The 19,686-nt window shown below is 44.9% G+C and overlaps 1 protein-coding gene across 1 annotated transcript in view; it reads left to right on the top strand.

Annotated features, from left to right (window-relative positions):
* The window catches only part of LOC102383723 (kalirin), a gene marked incomplete at its 5' end in the record, with an annotated part of 326,357 nt that overhangs the window by 252,575 nt on the left and 54,096 nt on the right, over positions 1-19,686 (top strand). The window contains one exon of the mRNA XM_025212146.1: positions 13,950-14,145. Within this exon, the coding sequence (XP_025067931.1) occupies positions 13,950-14,145 (196 nt within the window). The remainder of the gene's footprint in view (positions 1-13,949; positions 14,146-19,686) is intronic.

Here is a 19,686-nt window from a genome sequence, read left to right on the forward strand (position 1 = left end):
ATGCAGTGCTCCAGGCACTTCCCCAAGGTGGGTAGGTATCTTTATCTCATTTTTATTCTTCGGAAGCTGAGACTCAGAACAGCGATGACAATGGTTCAAGAACCATCAGTCAGTCAGTTTTACAACTGAGTATGGAGTCCAGGTTTTTCTCTGGTTTATCCCAGTATGGATACACAGATATCTGACAAGATATCTGTCTCGCCCTCCCAGCAAATGTCAGGGTAATTGAAAATTGAACATCTGAACTCCCAGCGCAAACTTATTATTATTATTTATCAGGGTTTTTAAAGTTTGACATTTTGCTTAAGTAGGAGCTTGAAGGCAAATGAGCCGTCAGTGATGATTTGCTGATTATTATTATGAGAACATAGCATTGTAGAGAACAAGGGTTGAATAGGGACCTAAGGAGGTCACATCTAGTCCAGCCCCTGCTCAGTGCAGGACCAGCCTGACTACATCATCCCAGCCAAGGCTTTGTCTAGCCAGGTCTTAAAAACCTCCAGTGATGCAGATGTCACCACCTCCCTGGGTAACTTGTTCCAGTGTTTTACTATTTGCCTCATGAGAAATATTTTTCTAATATCTAACCTAAACTTCCCTTGCTGCAGCTTGAGCCGATTGCTCCTTGCTGTGTTATCTGCCATCACTGAGAACAGTCCAGCTCCATCCTCTTTGCAGCCCCCCTGCAGGGAGTTAAAGGCTGCTATTAACTCCCCTTCACTCTTCTCTTCTTCAGACTGAATAAACCCAGTTCCCTCAGCCTTTCCTCAGAAACGATGTGCCTCAGTCCCCAAACCATTTTTGTTGCTGTCAGCCAGACTCTCTCCAATTTGGCTACATCCTTTCTGTAGTGGGGGCCTGAAAACTGGTTGCAGCACTTCAGATGTGGCCTCACTAATGCTGAATAGAGGGAAATAATCACTTCCCTCGATCTGCTGGCTCATCCTTACTAATGCAGCCCAGTATGCCGTTAGCCTGTCAGCCAGACTCTCTCCAATTTGGCTACATCCTTTCTGTAGTGGGGGCCTGAAAACTGGTTGCAGCACTTCAGATGTGGCCTCACTAATGCTGAATAGAGGGAAATAATCACTTCCCTCGATCTGCTGGCTCATCCTTACTAATGCAGCCCAGTATGCCGTTAGCCTTCTTGACAGCAAGGGCACACTGCTGGCTCATATTCAGCTTATTGTCCACTGCCACCCCCAGGTCCTTTTCTGCAGAGCTGCTGCTTACCCACTAAGTCTCCCACCTGTACCAGCTCATGGGCTTGTTCCATCCTGAGTGCAGAACTTTGCACTTGTCCTTATTGAACCTCATGAGATTTTTTTTGGTCAAATACTCCAATCTGTCTAGGTCACTCTGAATCCTAGCCCTACCCTCCAGTGTATCTGCTACTCCCCTCAGCTTTGTGTCGTCTGCAAACTTGCTGTGGGTGCCCTCTATACCATCTTCCAGGTCGTTGATGAAGACATTGAACAAAACTGGCCCCAGGACTGACCCCTGGGGCACTCCACTTGATACTGGGTGCCAACTAGACATTGAGCCATTGGCTACTATCCTTTGAGCCTGATGATCCAGACAGTTTTCTGTCCACTTTACAGTCCTTTCATCCAACCCGTACTTCCTTATCTTGCTTGCAAGAATGTTGTGGGAGACCATATCAAAAGCCCTTCTAAAATCAAGGTATATCATGTCCACTGCTTTCCCCACATCCACAGAACCAGTCATCTCATCATAGAAGGCAATCAGGATGGTCAGGCATGACTTGCCCCTGGTGAATCCATGTTGCCTGTTCCTAACCACCTTCTTCTCCTCCAAGTGCTTAGAAATGGATTCCTTGAGGATCTGCTCCATGATTTTTCCAGGGACTGTGGTGAGGCTGACTGGTCTGTAGTTCCCTGGATCCTTCTTCTTCCCTTTCTTAAAGATGGGCACTATATTTGCCTTTTTCCAGTTGTCCAAGACCTTTCCTGCTCCCCATGATTTTTCAAAGATAAATGCTCAATGCCTTTTTGGCTAGCGGCTCTGCAGTCTCATCAGCCAGTTCCCTCAGCACCTTCAGGTGTCTCGTGTCCAGCCCCATGGACTTGTACGTGTGCAGCTTTTCTAAGTAGTTTCTAAGCTGTTCTTTCATCACTGTTGACTGTTCACCTTCTCCCCAAGCTGTGCTGTTAGGTGCAGTGGTCTGGGAGCTGCCCTTGCCTGTGAAGACTGAAGTAAAAAAGGCATTGGGCACTTCAGCTTTTTCTGCATCCTCTGTTACTACATTGCCTCCCCCATTCAGTAAGGGAACCATACTTTCCCTGATCCTCCTCTTGTTGCTGACATACTTGTAGAAACCCTTCTTGTTACCCTTCACGTCCCTTGCTAGCTGCAATTCCAGGTGTGCTTCGGCCTTCCTGACTTCATGCCTGCATGCCCAAGCAATGCTCTTATACTCCTCCCTAGTTGTTTGTCCAAGTTTCCACTTCTTGTAAACTTCCTTCTCGTGTTTTAGCTACTGAAGATTTCCCTGCTAAGCCAAGCTGGTCTTCTGCCATACTTGCAGTCTTCCTATGCAGTGGGATAGTTCATTCCTGCACCTTCAGTAAAGTTGCTTTAAAACACAGCCAACTCTCCTTGACTCCTTTCCCCCTAAGATTGGCCTCCCACGGGATCCTGCCCATACGTTCCCTGAGTGAGTCTAAGTCTGCCTTTCTTAACTCCAAGGTCCTTCCTCTGCTGCTCTCCATCCTTCCTTTCCTCAGGATCCTGAACTCAATCATCTCATGGTTGCTACTGCCCAAGTTGCCATCCATTACTACATTCCACACCAGTTCTTCCCAATTTGTGAGTAACAGGTCAAAAAGAGCACAGTCCTTAGTTGGCCTCTCCAGCACTTGCACCAGGAAGTTGTCCCCAGCACTCTCCAAAAACATCCTGGATTGCCTGCGCTTTGCTGTCTTGCCCTCCCACCAGATGTCAGGGTCATTGAAAATTGAACATCTGAACTCCCAATGCAAGCTTATTATTACAAAGGGATCTGTGACTGCATTTCAGATTTGGCAAAGGGAGCCTGCTGGGCTCATCATTTTAGTTGTTAGAGATATTTTTTGTAATGTATTTTTCATTTTAGAACAATTACAATATTTAATTAAGAACTGATCGCAGAGAATGGGAAAACTTTATATCCAGGTCAGCATAAGCAATGTATACATCTGTTAGCCTTCAAGCAAGGAAAATAACTTGAGTGATGCTAAAAAGAAATTTGCAATTTGAAATGTATATTAAATGTCACATTTAGATTATACATCTCAAAAAGCAGCTGAATTGGCTCAAATTGACATGGGGATAATCCTTAGATACTAGATTGCAGGCATTTGTTTCAAATTTTATAAAGGCTCTTACGGGTCCATAATGGAACCATTATCAGCATTAATACCACTATATTATCCCACTGTTAGTTTAGGAAACAAAAATATTTTCCCATCATCATAATTAAAATACTTGTAATGTTCCACTATTCTAAACTTGGCAGCTAAGCGAACAGAGAAATGAAGAACAGAAAGTTATGCCTTAAGTAAAATGTGTTTTTCTTGAGTATGGGTTGCTTGAACTAGAGCTGGGGGTACGTATGTTTTTAATGGCCCACGTTCTCAGATGCACAAATATACCACGGTTAGGAGCAGAGACCATGCTGTGTAAATCAGGCATATGAATGTGAAGTCCACCACTGCGATTCTCTGATTTCCTCCTCTCTTGTGCTGTTGTAAGTTCCTTTCTCTCTGTCCAAAGGTTACAGTGATACCTGCCTTCAGCCCAACCAAACCTCCTCCGCCGTCTCATGTTATGCCAGCCCTGTCCCGCCTTGCTGCGCTCAGACCTGCCATCCGCAAACTGTGGACCCAAAGCAGAGTGCAACAATAGCACAAAAAGTATGGTTGTCAGAAAGTCTATATACGTAAGCCCTGTTGGGTATCCTAAAGATCTGGAAGGCAGGATTGGTTTCTTTAAAAAGTTCAATGATTTTGCTGCAGAGTGAGTTAGTAAGCAAAGCTTTTCCCCACTGGAGAAAGCAAGCAAGCTGAAATGACTAACTCATTGTCACAGTTTGCACAGAGGCATTGATGTGGGCGCGTTCTGAGGGCTATGTTGCACTTTCAAGATCAAGGCTTTTGCTGTTCATGCATACGATTCCAGTGTATTGCCTAAAAACTGCCTTACAGTTGTCATTTTGATAGCTGTATCTGGGTCCCCATTTGTTGTCACATCAGATGTCCTCTTCTTGTCCCGACCTTCATAGCTCTCTGCCTCTCCCTTCTACTTATCCCATCTTATAAGGAATTGTCCTTGGCCCCCTCTGTTCTGTATCTTTACCCCCACACTTCTGAGCTTCTCACATCTCCATGCCCTTTTCCACGTAGTCCTCTCTGAATAATACCGCATATTCACAAGGCCCCTCTCTTGTGCACATAAGACTCCTCCTTAGAGTCCAACTTCTGTTACGCAGCTTGCAGACGGAAAAAATGACCTGTACGCAGATTGCCTGCTGTTGTTAGTCCTAACTTTCCCTTTCCCTTCGTGCACTTATTTGACCAACACACAACTAGCATTTGGAGAAGGTACCTTTTCTGCTTAAGTATTTGGAAAACATCTAGCACTTAGGGAATTGGTATGAATATACAGAAACAGCAGTAAGGGATTCATAGCTGTGTCTATTTGGGTGTATACTGCCCTTCAGTATTATGCAATGTTTAAATAATCTAACCAATTCATTCTATTATTGTAGCCCTAATAAGCGAATATAATAGCTCTGATAATATGAGTAGTTGGCAGATTATTTGTACAGTATCCACTAAGGGTTATATTAAGTCTGTGTCAAAGACATGGCCTGTGGGCCAGCTCTGACTGCAGAACCATATTATCCAGCTCCTAGTGCTGGCCCTACCTAGGACCAATCCGGCACCTCCCTTCCCTCCGGCATGCTGGATTCAGCACCTGCATCACCTACTCTGGCTGACCCAAGACTGCACTGCAGGTGGCATCCACTCTGGCCAGTCCAGGCTACAAGTTGCACATGATGTCCACTCCAGCCAGTCTGGGATGGGCACCACATGCAGCATCTGTCCCAGTTTGGGCACCGTATGTGGCATAGCTCTGGACCAGCCAAAGTGGGCGCTGGATCCAGCATGCAAAGGGGAAGCGCCAGGGATCCCCCCCCATGCCATATCCAGTGCTCACTTCAGCCTGTCTGGGATCTGCACTGCACACAGTGCCCACCCTGGACTGGCTCGAGCAGGCGCTGTGTGCTGCCTGTGTTCCCGTGTGGCCAGAGTGGACAACGGCGGTGTCCCAGACTGGCCGGAGCGAGTGCCGCAGGAAAAGGATCCAGCATGTGGAGTGAGCAGGGGAGCCCTGCACTGTTTACTCAGCCCATGGACAAATCCCATGTCATTCATCTGGCCTGTGAGCCAAATGATTTTGATGCCCCTGCTGGAAAGAAAATAAGATCAAATACAGCTAATCAGAAATGATCAGAATGAAAAATAAAATGTGTGTTTCTGGCTCACTTCATAGATAGTTTACAGAAACCACCCTCTAAGTAATGCTAGCTTCAGATGTGCAAAATGGGTTAAGGATGGCATTTGGGCCTTTAAAGAATCTTCTGTTTCATTGGGCTTGTGCCTTTTCCACTTCTGGAAGATTATTCCTAAATGTTCCTTGTTCTACCTCCTTGTTTTTGTTCCTGTTTTACTGTACAGCTGTCAGGAAAGCCCATCTTTCCCAAGGGCTCAGGAAGTCTGCAAAAATATATCGTGGTAACCCCTGCATTTTGATATAAGAAGAAACGGGAGTTGAATCTTTAATGGAAATGTCTTCCTCCAAAGTACTTGGTAGCCCTTGGAGATAAATGGAAGTTAATAGAAATAGATAAAAAACAAAGGATAGAAAATGGCCTGTCTGAAAATCCCTTTCCCTCTCACTGGCGCAGCTCTCACATTTACTGGAAGTCGTCACTGCAAGGCTCCTATGAATATCCAAGTCAGTGGATAGAGCTGCTGTCCCCTGGGAAGAGCAGCTGTTGAAGGTGTATCTATCTGTTCAAGGGACATTTACCTCTGTTTCCTTGGCTGCTCCCAGTGTCTTTATAGAGAAGGTGCAAATTTAAGCCCCTTCCTTTACCCTGAGGAAATAATTCCACCCTGTGTCATATTTACTCAAACCTTGTTTCATTTCTATTTAGTACCATGCACACCTTTTCTGATACTCTTTTTCTATCTTACTAGGTGCATCTGCATGAGATGTTTACTGTGGAGTTGCCTAATTAGCTCCGCAGTAAACATATCAGTGTTTACACATATGGCCCTACTAGGCCTCAGGAAACGAATAAACTCTGCAGCAGATTAGTACTTGTAAATACAAGTACTATCCTGCTGCAGAGTTTTTTACTCCACAGCAGTGCATGCATAGACACTGATTGGGCTAGGTAGGGCAGGACGATGCTTCAGTGCAGGGGGTGCCTACCGGCTAAACCTGCACGGGAGCACCCTTGTGCCCCGGCCAGCCACTCTGCAACATGTTGAGCTGGGTCGGAGCAACACTGGGTGTCAGGCTGATCCCATGGGCCCTCTGCCAGCTGGGGCTGCTCCGACCTGGCTCAATGTGCCGCGATCCTGGGCACCCGGGAGCAATAAATGTTAGCACCAGAGTTTATCGCATTGCGTTAATATGCAATTGTAGATGTGCCCACAATGTGTCCCTTTTCTTTTCAACCTTACTTTGTAAGCTATCTTGGATTTTCAGTGGAAGGTGGGCATTTAATTGCCATTTGTGCATCTGAAAATCCCCCCCCCCCCCCTCCCCCCCCCCCCCTTTGCTTCCCTTGCTGATGAAATCCAGACTGCAGGCCACTTCATCTGTTTCTTTTTCAGTTCTTCTCACAAACATGCTCTGAGAAGTACCTTTAAGGTCCACTTCTAGGTTTCTGTGGGGATTGGAGCTTTTCTATAAACTTCCCCACTTGCTCTGGGGTTTGGAGAGTAGACAGAATATTGGCAGAGTTAATTGCACTGCACAAACACCACCTACATCCATTTATTTAGGCGTCATTGGACCTTATCCATTTTGCAATGAACGTTGCCATCTGCGAGCATGTACTCTCCAAGCTGGATTGTTGCATTTTGTCTGAGGAAAAGGTATTCTCTCTGCAGAGGAATGTGCTGCTTTCTCTTTCGGTGGTGGCAAACCAGCTATACTGGGCTAGGACCTCTTGGCTTCTGTAGGGCTTTCTGCTTCTTACCAGAGTCCAGGCAACCATTTGGCATTCAACTCAAAGTCATGTCTTCTTTCTTCCTTCAGTCCTAACATATTGGATATTCTTTATACAGCGGGCACAAATGATTTGCTTTGACTAAATATGTGGATTCCAGACTGTGGCTGACCCCTGGAAATAGACATTGCAGAGCCTGAAAGTCTCCAGGTCCCGAAGCAACAGCAGAGTCTAGCTTGAGACATTCTTTTCTAAACCCTGGGGCAGCAACCCGTCCTTTATTTAAAGGATATACCTTTATTTAGGGCCAGATGCCCCACATTCCTTATCAAAACAATGTAAATGTGTAAAGGAAAGGGGGCGTTATGCTCATCTAAGCTAATCTTCTGCATAATATGAACCAGAGAACTTCACCCATTGGTTCCTACATCCAGGCTGATGGAACTGAGTCACATATAAACCATGTTTTATTCCAAATTTCAAGCCAGGTCTCTCTCCTATAACATGAACATAGTAACTCCAGAGAGATTGCTCTCAGCAGGTAAAAGTAAGAGACCCAAAGGACCATTTGACCTTCATTGGCAGACCTCAATGGAGATACTAGCTATCAATCTGCAATTCTCCTGTATTTGAAGCATACCCTAAAATCCGCAGATAAAATCTATAAATGTGTTTTGTTCTATATTTCAACTGTAGTCGTCTAAGGACTCATCACTGGTGGTTCAGATGCCTGGTAGCATACAACAAATAAAAGGTGGAGGTGCCCTCCATGAGCAGCAAGTTCAGTCCTGAATTATTCCATACACTTGTTCTTTATTGTTTTTAAACATAGGCAACAACCCCAACCTGTGGCCTTCCAACAACCTTCTCCCACTAAGAGCAAGACTTCTCCAAGCATGGAGACTCTTGTTGCCTCTGGCCCCCCTCCTTGGGCTTGCCCTGGAGGGAAGCTTCCCCAAGGCTTTCGAGGAAAGTTTTTAAACTAGGTGCCAGAATCCTGCCATTAACTTTTCTCATTAAACAAGAGCATGCCAGAGCTGTCATTTTTCCAAATTTCAAACCAGAGATCATATGATGTGAAAGCAGAGACTCCTGCACTCCATGGAAATTGCTTTCAGCAGGTGAGGATGAGAGAGACCCAAAGGTCTCCCTCTCGTGGACAATCATTAATGCCAGAAAGAATCTTTTCGGTAGGGATTTGGCGCTTCATGCAGTCAGGGTCCAGTTAAAGTCCATTTCAGGCCTGGAGATGCACAGGGGTCCTTTATACTTTGCCTTTTCTCATGAAAACCCCAGGGTTACTAATATCTGTCACCTGTCAAATCCCATTTTCTGCCACTCCCATCTTGCTGGCCCTGTTTTTCCTCTTATCACATCTCGTACCTTTGATTTCACTCCTTGGCTCCTCTGGCTGTTCCCATCCATCCCCGAACATGAATTTAGAAGGGGACAAGAGGCAGCTGTCAAGTAGTCGCTCACTTCACTGTTATTTACAACTCACTTGAGTTTCACTTCCCGAGTTTATAATATTAGCAAAATCTTTCAAGTGAATTAGCTGTCTGTTCAGAGGTGCAGGGTTTTTTATGGCTCTATAATGACTTATCGCCTACACTCCAATGCAGAGTTTCTTTGTTAGAAGTAAAGTCCGCAGATCTTGGCTCATAAAACAGGCTTTAAATAACAGGCATCATGAGAAAGATCCTAGGCTCTCCTGTTTATCAGTTGTTGTTTTTTATTGTTTTTTTATGTGTATTGATTTCCTTTTTCATATTGCAGCTCATTGGGTTTTCACCAGGAAAGCGAAGCTCAGAGTAGTGTCTAGAGTGTCTTCCCGAGCCGGAGTCAGTTGTTTATATCGATGTTTTTGGGGACACGGTATCTGAAAGCACTGGAGCGAAATCATTGCAATGACATCCTTTTTATACTTCAGTAGCCCAGCTTCCCACTCAGCCACTGCAGTGCCTCCTTGTATCATCCAAAAGTGGGCGAGGGTATTGTCACATCATGCAGAGTCACCCACAACCTGAAGCCTCTGAGAGAGAAAGGGACAGAGAGCTCTCTGCTCCTGGGATGTAGAAAAGTGACAGCTTAATTCACTCTTCCTCACTCCCCTCCCACTACTTGTCAGTCCACAGGCATTATTCTGCTCCTAGACCTGCTAAGAAGATGTCAGCCCCAATATTCCCCTATGCCAGCGTGCCCTGCTTTCCATGGGGGACTGGAGTACTAGAGCTGAGATCCACTTCCTTTCCATGCCCACTGCCAGATCCCCGGTTCATGCCGGGCTTTGATCTCCCTTGTCTTGCTGTATTACCCCGATTTTTGACTGCATCCAGCAATAGTTGCAGGACGCAATGAAGAATCGGGATTACACAGCAAGAATCCATCTTGGTTCCCGCACTGACCATGTTACATTTCCATTTTTCCTTCTCTTGCTCCCACCTTTCCTGCCCTCAGGCTCCAGGCTCTGCACAGCTTTGTCCCTGCATCTATATAATGCCCTCCTGTTGCACCTCGTCGTCTGAACTCCACTCGTAGACGATTTGCTTCTCTTCCCACTTTCACCACGATGCCTCATGCACTTGGTACAGCAGCATTTTTCCCATCCTTGCTCTGCCTTTCCAAGTCCATCCTCCACCTGATTTCTATCGATAACTTCTTCTCTCCTAGTAGCTTCCCCACCTCCTTCTCTCTTGCTCTACCTCAGCATGTCAAATATCAGCTCATATGGGATCAGTCCCCATAAAACATGTCCCACATTATTTGTTCTTGCCTTCTGCCTCTCTTCCTCCCTTCCCACCTTCTTTTAGCAGCAAACTGAATGCAGAGCTGGCATTCACAAGAAGGCTGTGGGTGTTTACCATTGAATTTAGGCCAGGCAGGCAGGAGCCTGGATCAAGAGCATCATTTTGCAGCAAAATGAAGCCAGACGGGGATCAAAAGGGCACGCAGGATTTAGACGTGAAATGCCTGCAAACATATAATTGCCTGCCCACAACAGCTGCTGCAGCCAGGTTAACCTTCTTGGCCTAGTTTGTAAGCAAGGCACTGTGTAAGGGAGTGAAGAATTACACAGTTGATGTTATTGCTGCTGTTCCTGTTGGCATTACTGCTTCCGAGCTGTGCACTGCATCTGTATAGCCCCAGGAAGAAAGCTTCCTTTCCTCGTGGTGCTTCCAACTGCTGCTAGAGCAGCAGTGATGCTGATGGGATAAAAGAAAACCAGAATACAACAGATGCCATCATAGCAGGCTCAAGCAGCAGGCGTTTGTGTGCATTGCGATGCTGTAGCTCTGTTTTTGGAGCAAGATGTGCTTGTTCAGATGGTGACCAGGCCAGGATATTAGGATGAGGTGGGTTCTTTTCAGTCCTCCATGTGGGAATATCTGCGTGACCATACCCAACTAGGTAAGTCAGGTGCAAGCACCATTGTAGCCACAGCAGCATGGAGCTTGGCGTGGTGCTGCAAAACCAACCTGAGAAGCAGGGCAAATGTTTAAGTAGCTAACCCCTGCTGAGCCCCCATGCTGTTGCATCGATGGTACTGGCAGTACCCGAGACAGCTTGTTTAATGTTCTGTTCCTTTCTGCACGGTGGCTCGGCTCCAGCAAAGGAAGGAGACCGGGCTCTCATCCAAACTCTTCCATCGCCTGGGGGTGCAAACTCTCTCCTGGGAGAAAGGGGGAGGTTTGGGGGAGAGCTCAGTTGAATCCCATCAGGCTGAGGATGGCCGTAGACCCCAGATCTCTCTCATTCTGGATGAGCGCTCTACCCATTGGCCTATCGTGTCCATCACAGGTGTCAGCAGCACCACTGCTACAGTCATGGGCCCTGCTTAGTTAGGCACCGACACTGCATAGAGAGGAGCAGGAGGCCAGACATCCCCTTGCACTCAGCATTTTCTACTGGCAGCTTTAGGCAGCTGCCTGCTCGGCACGTGTATTTTTGTGAATCGCCCGTCTCTGCGGCACCTAACTCTCCCCACTGCTTGGGAGGGAGTCGCTCAGCATCGCTCCATTTCTCAGAATTGCCCTCCTGGGAAGGCAGGCTAGATTTGCACCTTACAGATAGGCTTGGCAGAATTCGATTTTTATTTTTTAAATCATTTCGACAGCTCAACTCAATGGTTGTTTTTAAGCATTTGTTTCAGGTTTTATTGCTTATTTTTTTCATTGTCCATTTTTTTAAATTTCAGGGTTGCACAAAATTTGGGGTGTGAGGGGCAGACAATTTAGTAATGACCTAGTATACTGTTCGAAGTTTTATAAAATCACATGTTAAAATATAAAAAAGAAACATCCATAAATCAATCAAGCATACTTGCTTTGAATCATTCTGTTCCTTTGGTAGACCATGCAGGGGCCAGGTAAGAGCGTATGTGTGTGCATGTGTGCGTGTGCAAGCATGGTGTCTCCTGCTCTGGATTTCCTTAACTACGTCCCAGATTTTTTTTTTTTTTACATCCCCTTTCTATAAACTTCAATGATTGCAGGCAGAAATATTTTTCTGCCAGTCTGTGTGTCAGGTTAAATCAACATTTATCCATGTTTATCAATAAAAATCGAATCCTGCCAAGCCTACTTATAGACTAACCAAAGTAGGTAGGTAGATAGATAGATAGATAGATAGCACAAGCTTTTATGGTTTGAAGCTCACTTCCTCGGCAGCCTCCTAGAGCCAGATGCCTAATTTTTAAACTGGTCAAAGTCTAACTCTTAAGCAAGCCAAAGCCTAAAATGGAGGTACCTTAGCCCTGTGTTAGTGAACAGAAACTTGCCTGCACTGGGGAGAGGCACACTCCAGTGTGACAGACCAGTATAAAACAGGAAATGCTATCAAGGCATCATCGTAATCCTTGGTACCCAATATAGCTCGCATCCTGCCCAATTGTAAGTGCTTCTTGAGGCAAAAGTCCTTCCCCATTAATACAAGTATAACTGCTCAGGGAAGCAGGCTGCACCATGCAAACCCTGGGACCATTCCCAAATCATTCTGTTTGAAATATGAAGGCTCTTGGGATTTGGAGGGATTGGTATCACAGACAGCAGGCACATCTACATGTGCTATTAGCACAGAGCAATAAACTCCAGTGTGTATTATGCCAAAGTTTATTGGTGTCATCTGCAAACTTGCTGAGGGTGCAATCCATCACATCTTCCAGATCATTAATGAAGATATTGAACAAAACCATCCCCCCCTTCAATGTAGGCATCTCTCATTGGCCTCCAAGGCCGGACAAACTGACATTATACATCCGTTATTATTTTAGAATGGTTTGAACCCATCTTATTTTGCACAGGCCTGCTTGCCCAACTACATGATTTGATTACTGTTCCCCAGGCCCCCCAGTCCCCACTCTGCCCAGTGCTTTGGTGTTCCTGCTTACTGCATCCAGCTTCAAAGTAGATTGGTCACTACTCGGGCAGGGACCATGCCTTCCTTTGTGACTGTCCAGAGGTTAATGCAATAGGATGCTGACATTGATTGTGTACTTTGGGGCAATAACTCAATAGAAATAATAATAGACTCGTGCTAGACTCATCAGCCTGAGTACCGTAATGGGGAACAAGGAAAGGTGGAACAGGAAAAGCTGAGCTTGACAACCTCAGCAAATTCCCACTAGACAGCTGGAGACAATGTCAGGCAAAGGTTAAAACTGAGAGCAGAGGTTCTCTTCTTCATTTTGGCACTGACTCACTGTGATGTGTCTGTAGAAATGGCTTAAGAAAATCCCACTTGTGTAAGCACTTCGAGGTCCACAGAAAAGAGTGCTGCATAAGGGCCTGCTCCAAAGCCCATTGAAGTTAACAGGCTCCTCATTGATTTTAAATGGGTGTAGAAGGTAGGACGGGGTAGCACCAGAGATATGAACTGGTTCAGAGGAGCATCAGCTTTTGTAAGCAACAACCTACATTATCAGATGCTAAATGTGGGTGTGATTTTTGATGTAAAACCATGAAATGTATCCAATTCAAATACTTAAATTGGTCAATCCAAGCTTCAAATGTCTTGAAATGCGAGTCCCTTGATACCTCTCTCTCCAAACAACAGTTCAGTACTAGGTAGGCTATATTTTTGTCTATTATAATTCAGCAAATATATTTATTGTTAACTTGGTTTCAGGATTTAAGGGAAGCTGCTTATAGTTTAAAATGTGTAGATAGGACTGAATAAATAAGAATAAATGTGTTCCATCTGTGATATTTAACACACAATTTATCCCAGAATGTTTTTAATATGTTTAAGTTGCTTCAGTGATTTGGTACAGGCCTAATTATGTTCCTACCAGTATCACAAATTGTATTGTAATTGTGCTAGCATAACTGGTTATTTAAAAATTGAACTCAACTCAGAAATTTGATGTCTGTTTGCAGGGATGCCAGAATGGGGCTTTTCTTAAATTTATCTCTGGAAGATGCATTTCGCGCCCCCACAATTCCCCCCCGCCCTTTCAGCTTTTATGTTATTTTTGACAAATTACCCTTTGTGTTCAGTTAAAAAAAAAAAAAAAAAAGGAAAAAATGATGCATAATATGGCTCTCATCTTAAACCCAGTGAAGTTTGTAATCGCCTTTTAATTGATTTCAGGGTGCTTTTTATCAGGTCCAGAGTTTAAAGTATTATCAGGATCCAGATTCTGTTTTGAAGTAGACTTCTTGTTGGCCTCAGTACAGACCGTGTCTGCCTTTTTCCTTTGAAGGTAACGGCAGAGTTAGATGCCTGGAATGAAGATTTGCTGAGGCAAATGAATGATTTCAATACTGAGGATCTCACTCTGGCTGAGCAGCGCTTGCAGCGCCACACGGAGCGGAAGCTGGCCATGAACAACATGACCTTCGAGGTCATCCAGCAAGGGCAAGATTTACATCAGTACATCATGGAAGTCCAGGCTTCAGGTAAGCAGGGCAGTTTGCTTAAGGATCTTTGCATCGTCTTTTCATTAGCTGCTGTCCAGTAACCGCGTAGATCCTTCTGTCCAGAAACACCTTGGCATTGGGGTTGGTTGGGAAAGTGTGGGTAAATGTTTTTGGTCAAAAAATTGGAGTTAATTGAAACTGCAATATTTCATGGCAATGGATCAGCGTTGATGGTTGTTGGGAAGGTTTCACAGGTCCGACGTGTCATTTCTGGCCCATATTGGAGAATAACCAAAAGCCCCGTGGGAATGAAATCATATTCAAAACCTGCAATTTTTCATGAACCTTTCCTTCTGCTCCTCTGTCCTTGCTTTCCAGCTAGTACTAATTGCTTTATTTTGTGTGTAAAAAAGAAGGAAGGTAAATCATTTTATAATTTGACCTTCCAACGTGCACTTGAAGGGAAGAGAGCTGCTTGCATATCAAGGCTTTCCTGGCACATAGGTGTAAATGGCTGTCTTGAATCATGTACACAGAGAACCTGCCCAGTACCTTTTATCTTTCCTCTCAGCAGAGGGATCTGATTTCCAGCATGCGCTGTGAATCCAGATTTTTGCATTCTCACCTGGGGGATAAGATCACTCCGATTAATCTCTGCGTCCAGTCTGTTGTTATTTGTCACGTGCTTTAACCTTCTCATGTGCATTTGTTGCCCTGAGGGGTCAGGCCAACGCTCAGGATCTCAATATTGTGCTGTTAGACAAGAGGGCGTGGTGTACAATTGCACATATACAAACACACAAATCAGTTAGGTGCATACACACACAAACTACCAGCACAGGCACATGCACATTCAAACCAGCCTAGGCACATGCATACCTATTTCCAATTCAAGTACATACACTATATACCCCAGAAGTTAGACACAGATCACTAATTCATATATCATGCACACAATGCCACATATATCTACACACACACACACACACACACACACACACACACACACACACACACACCACTCACACTAGCAACTCAGATACACATGTGTTCAAAATAACTAGCTTAGGTTCATGCACACCTGTCACCAGTTTAAGCCCATACACACTACACACACCAAATTTAGACAGAATCAATTACCAGTTACCAACACCTGCACATCCAATACGCGTGCATGGATTACTAATTTATATACTACACACACACACACAATGATATCTATATATGTATATATATGTGTATTCACTAATTTACACACTTACCACCCACCTACACATTCACACAGGTAAGTTCCTAAGTTGGTTATTGTGATGTGTATGTATGTATGTGCTTGGTGTACTTGGGATACCTGGGGGAAAGGTTAAGGTAAGAAAGTAGACGTGTAGGAAGTTAAAGTTACCAGGACTGGGATTAGAACTGGTAGACTACTGGGGCCTGGGCTGAAGAACTGAGGCTCAGGGGTAACTTTAGGTTAATTGATCTTAATTGATTAAAAGACAGTGCCCAAAGCCTGCAGAACAGGGAAGCAATGCGGGACTAGAGCCAGAGCTACGGGGGGGAGCTGAAAATGTAGGTAGGGAGAGGGAAAAATGGGACTAAGGGACAGTGTGGGTGTTAAAGAGGGGCTGTGGATGCGGGGAGCCAGAGGATGGCTCCGGGGCAGCTAGAGAAGTTGCAGGGAGCGGCAGGTGCTGGGAGCTGGAGAAAGGCTCCAGCTGCTGGAGAAAACTTCAGGACAGCCAGAGGAGCTGGGAAGCTGCGAGGTGAGGGGAGGGGCGGGGATGACTACAGAAGGTGCCAGGGAAGCCTGAAAACAGCAGAAATTCAGAGGAAAAGGTGGCAAGGCAGCAGGAAAGCAGAGAAAGGCAGCAGAAAGTCACAGGGGAAAGGCAGTAGGTGCAGGAAGCTGGGGAAATGCTCCTGCTGCTGGAGAAAACTGCAGGACAGCTAAGAGGAGCTGGGTCGCTGCAGGGGGGGGTGGGGGGGAGGATTACAGAAGGTGCAGGGGAAGCCTGAAAACAGAGAGAGGGACAGCAGAAAATCACAGGAAAAGCAGCAGGAGGTAGGGCAGCAGGAAAGCAGAGAAAGGCAGTAGAAAGTCACAGGGAAAAGAAAGCAGGAGCAGGGGAGGCTGAGAGGTGGCAGAAAAGGGGAGATGGAATTGGGAGATCAGGAAACTAGCAGAAAGGGTGGGGACTGGAGCTGAAATAGAGAGAGAGAATGAGGCTGGAATTTAAGGTAGGGAAGGGACTGGGATTCAGTAAAACATGACCCAACTCGGGGTTGCAAATGACAGTGGCTTTATTGAACAGGGGAGATGGTGACACAATGTCAAATTGGTTCCCTTGCACCCACACACACACACACGCATGCACACACAATGGCAACAGGGGTTAAAGAGGCTTGGTGTAGGGGCTGAAGTCCACTGGAGTCCAGGAGGAGAGAGAGACAGAAAGAGAGAGAGAGAGTCCAAATTGTAGGAGGAGGTATGCAGGTAATATCTACCTATCCAGGCTGGAAAGGGGTAAGGTCCAGTAGGTGTTGTCCAGAGGGGGGTCGCCTGCAGGGCCTCTGGGTGGATAGGTGGTGTGGCGTGGTGCTGGTCCAGATGGAGAGAGCATCCCACTGGGTCTGTCTTCACTGCCCCTTTTTATAGGGGCAGACCTTGTGTGACCCTAGTGACAGGAGGCATGCCCAGGCAAGGGTCAGCCCTGGCGTACTGAGCATGTGTGCTTCATGCAGGGATGTGCAGTTTCGGGTGTCTGTAATGGCGAGAGTTGCTGCTTTTGCAGGGTCCTTTGTCTTTCAAATGCTGGTCTTGTCTCTGTTCCTGGGTGAGGTCCATGGTTCCTGGGTGAATCAATGCGAGATGATGGCCCAGTCGTTACAGGCCATTCAGTAGAGGCCTGCTACCATTGTATTTCAATCATTCCCAATCATTCTCATTCATCCGGGAACCAATTTACATGGGAGGGGTACGTGAATCATACAGTTGCAACATGGGATGCCCGGACAGGAGACAGAAGATGGAGGCTTGACATATAAAATGGAAACTTGACATTGGTTCACTTGCAAAAACAGGCTTAAACCATACACTATCCATATGAAACAATAAAAATCAATACAAAAAAGATAATAATACAGTATACAACGGTAAGAATCAGTACAACCCTAATAATAATACAGTATAAAACAGTGGATATCCAAAACCAAAAACTTGCTACCAAAATAAAAATGTTTAAAGCTTATCCTACATCTTGGCTTACTTATACTTATCTATAGGGAATAGAGAGGGAGAGAAAAAGTCAGAAATGGTTGGGGAAGGGGAGCGAATGCAATAAAAAAAAAAAAAAAAAGAAAAACTGGGGGTTTTGCTACACCTTGAAAGAAGCACAGAGCAATCCTCCCACTTTTAATTAAGATAAGAGGCCAGAGCTCGGGATACAAATAAAAGTAATTTAGCTGGTCTCCTCCTGTTGTCCTGTGATGATTTCAACTCTGGGCACCCCCGTTTGAAAAATGTTGGAAATATTCAGCATGATTTGGCAAGCTCTGTTGAACAGAGGCTTCGGAGAAGCTAAGAGGCAACCTTGCACAATAGTGCATTGGCCTGAACCAAGCGTGCGAGCTTGCACACCGTACACCTGGTTCTGTGCTTTGCCTGATAGTCCCTTGTTTTTTGTTCTTTGGTAAGATTGCCTCAGTCAATCAGTTAAGAGGCTACTTTTTTTCATCCTGAAAGTATCTGTGTGGGTAGAGCCGTGGGAGGTACAGGATGTGATCCAGAGCAGAGCTCAGGCAGGAGCCTGGTTGATTGATTTTAGAAAAGCTCTCGCGCTGTGTTTGTTCAAACCTCTAACGCTGCAGGAAATTAGAAACAACGTCTTTGGAGTCCAAACAAAAGATCAGACATTAAACAGGGTGAGATCTTAAATATTTTTAAAAGATAATCTTGGCCTCCCAGGGTAATGTCCATGTGTATCTGAGGAAAATCATTTGCCTCCAAAGGCAAAAAAAAAAAGTAAAAACCCTGCAAAAATCCAAGTGAGTGTAGCTGTGGTTTCATCAAAGGTTATTTCCATGCCCATTTTGCATGGAAAACTGAATATTGGGAGGATGGCATAATAAGGGAGACCTGTTGCTCTTTAAAGACCGCTGTTCTTTATGTTGATAAAAGACAGCTATACTCCATGGAAATTGTGTTTAATGTTGCTCTGTCACTGTACTCTACATAGACATGTTCATGAGCAAGTCAGGAGATGGTTGTTTTTCTGGACAGAGTTGCAAATCCCTAAAGGGGTCTGAAAATCAGCTGTTGTCATTGTTTTATCCTCTGCATTCTCGCCAGTGCTGCACTCAAAAATGAGTTGAAAATGCAGATGGTGGTGCTATAAATTCATGGTTCTGCAGGAGCATTCAATAGCCTTTCCCACTCCTAATCATACCGCCCTCCCCCCTTCTCGTCTCCCTTTAAAACTCAACAGCCATGGGATTCAGTCCGTTTTGATTGCGATTTCTTTCATGGGGTGGACTTGGAAAGGTTTATTCTAATAAGTCTGCCAGACAAATGCACTCTCAATAGAGCTAATATCCTTCAGATGCTTTAATCTGACACACACGGATAAATGAGATCTGGATTAACCTGATTTTACTGTAAAAAATATTTGTTCTCAACAAGCTTTGTATTTCATTATTTCCTACACACTCTCTAAAAGCCACACTGTGATCTCTGAGATCCTTAATTCAGCCAACTTGCAAGTCTTGGGGTTTCGCTGAAAATGCATGTCCTTCAGGAAGCAATTTTATACATTGAGGAGACTTGCTAAAGGCCAAGATTAGTGAGGAAGTAGCTATTATTAACTGAATGATTCTGTCTTCATTCATGTAACTTTCTACTGAGGTCAAATAAGGCCTCCAAGAGAAATGGATGTAAAACGTGAGGGTCAAGATTTTCAAACATAAATGGTGATATTTTTTTGAGGGAGCACCCAACTTCAGCAACCTTCAAGAGACCTTTTTGCAGAAAGTAGGGCCTCAAATTGATAAAAGGAAAAATGTTTAAGTTGTTATAAAAGTCAGCCCCCAAAATCACCATTAATTTTTGAAGATCTTGGCCTGGGTCTCGCATCCATCCCTCATATAACTCCACTGCCTCCAGTAATCATGCATTCATGTATTTCCTTAGTGCACACAGTTGTTTCACTTCTGCTGATCAACAGGTGTTACCATCTGACAGCTGATTACGGGTGTGTTGTAATTCATTTGATGGTCCTAGTCTAGATCCCAGGAGACGATTGTTAAAACTGCATAACCACTAGCACAACTGGCACTAATTAACACCACTGATGCTGATGAGTCAAGACATGAATGGGCCACTCTGGAGACTGAACTGCCTTCTTTTTGCCAGAGAAATGATGTGTCTGTGTTAGGGGTGAAGGCAACATTGAGGAGAATTTACACTGTCATGGCCCATCTTCTAATTGTTCAGTTCAGGAACAAATCCATGTCCATTTTGACCACAGATCTGTAAGGGTCAAACTGTGATATCTTCACTTATGCTGAATAGTTTCTTATATTGCA

The sequence above is a fragment of the Alligator sinensis genome, unplaced genomic scaffold (genome assembly GCF_000455745.1).
Source record: "Alligator sinensis unplaced genomic scaffold, ASM45574v1 scaffold1226_1, whole genome shotgun sequence".
NCBI classification, from domain to species: domain Eukaryota; kingdom Metazoa; phylum Chordata; order Crocodylia; family Alligatoridae; genus Alligator; species Alligator sinensis.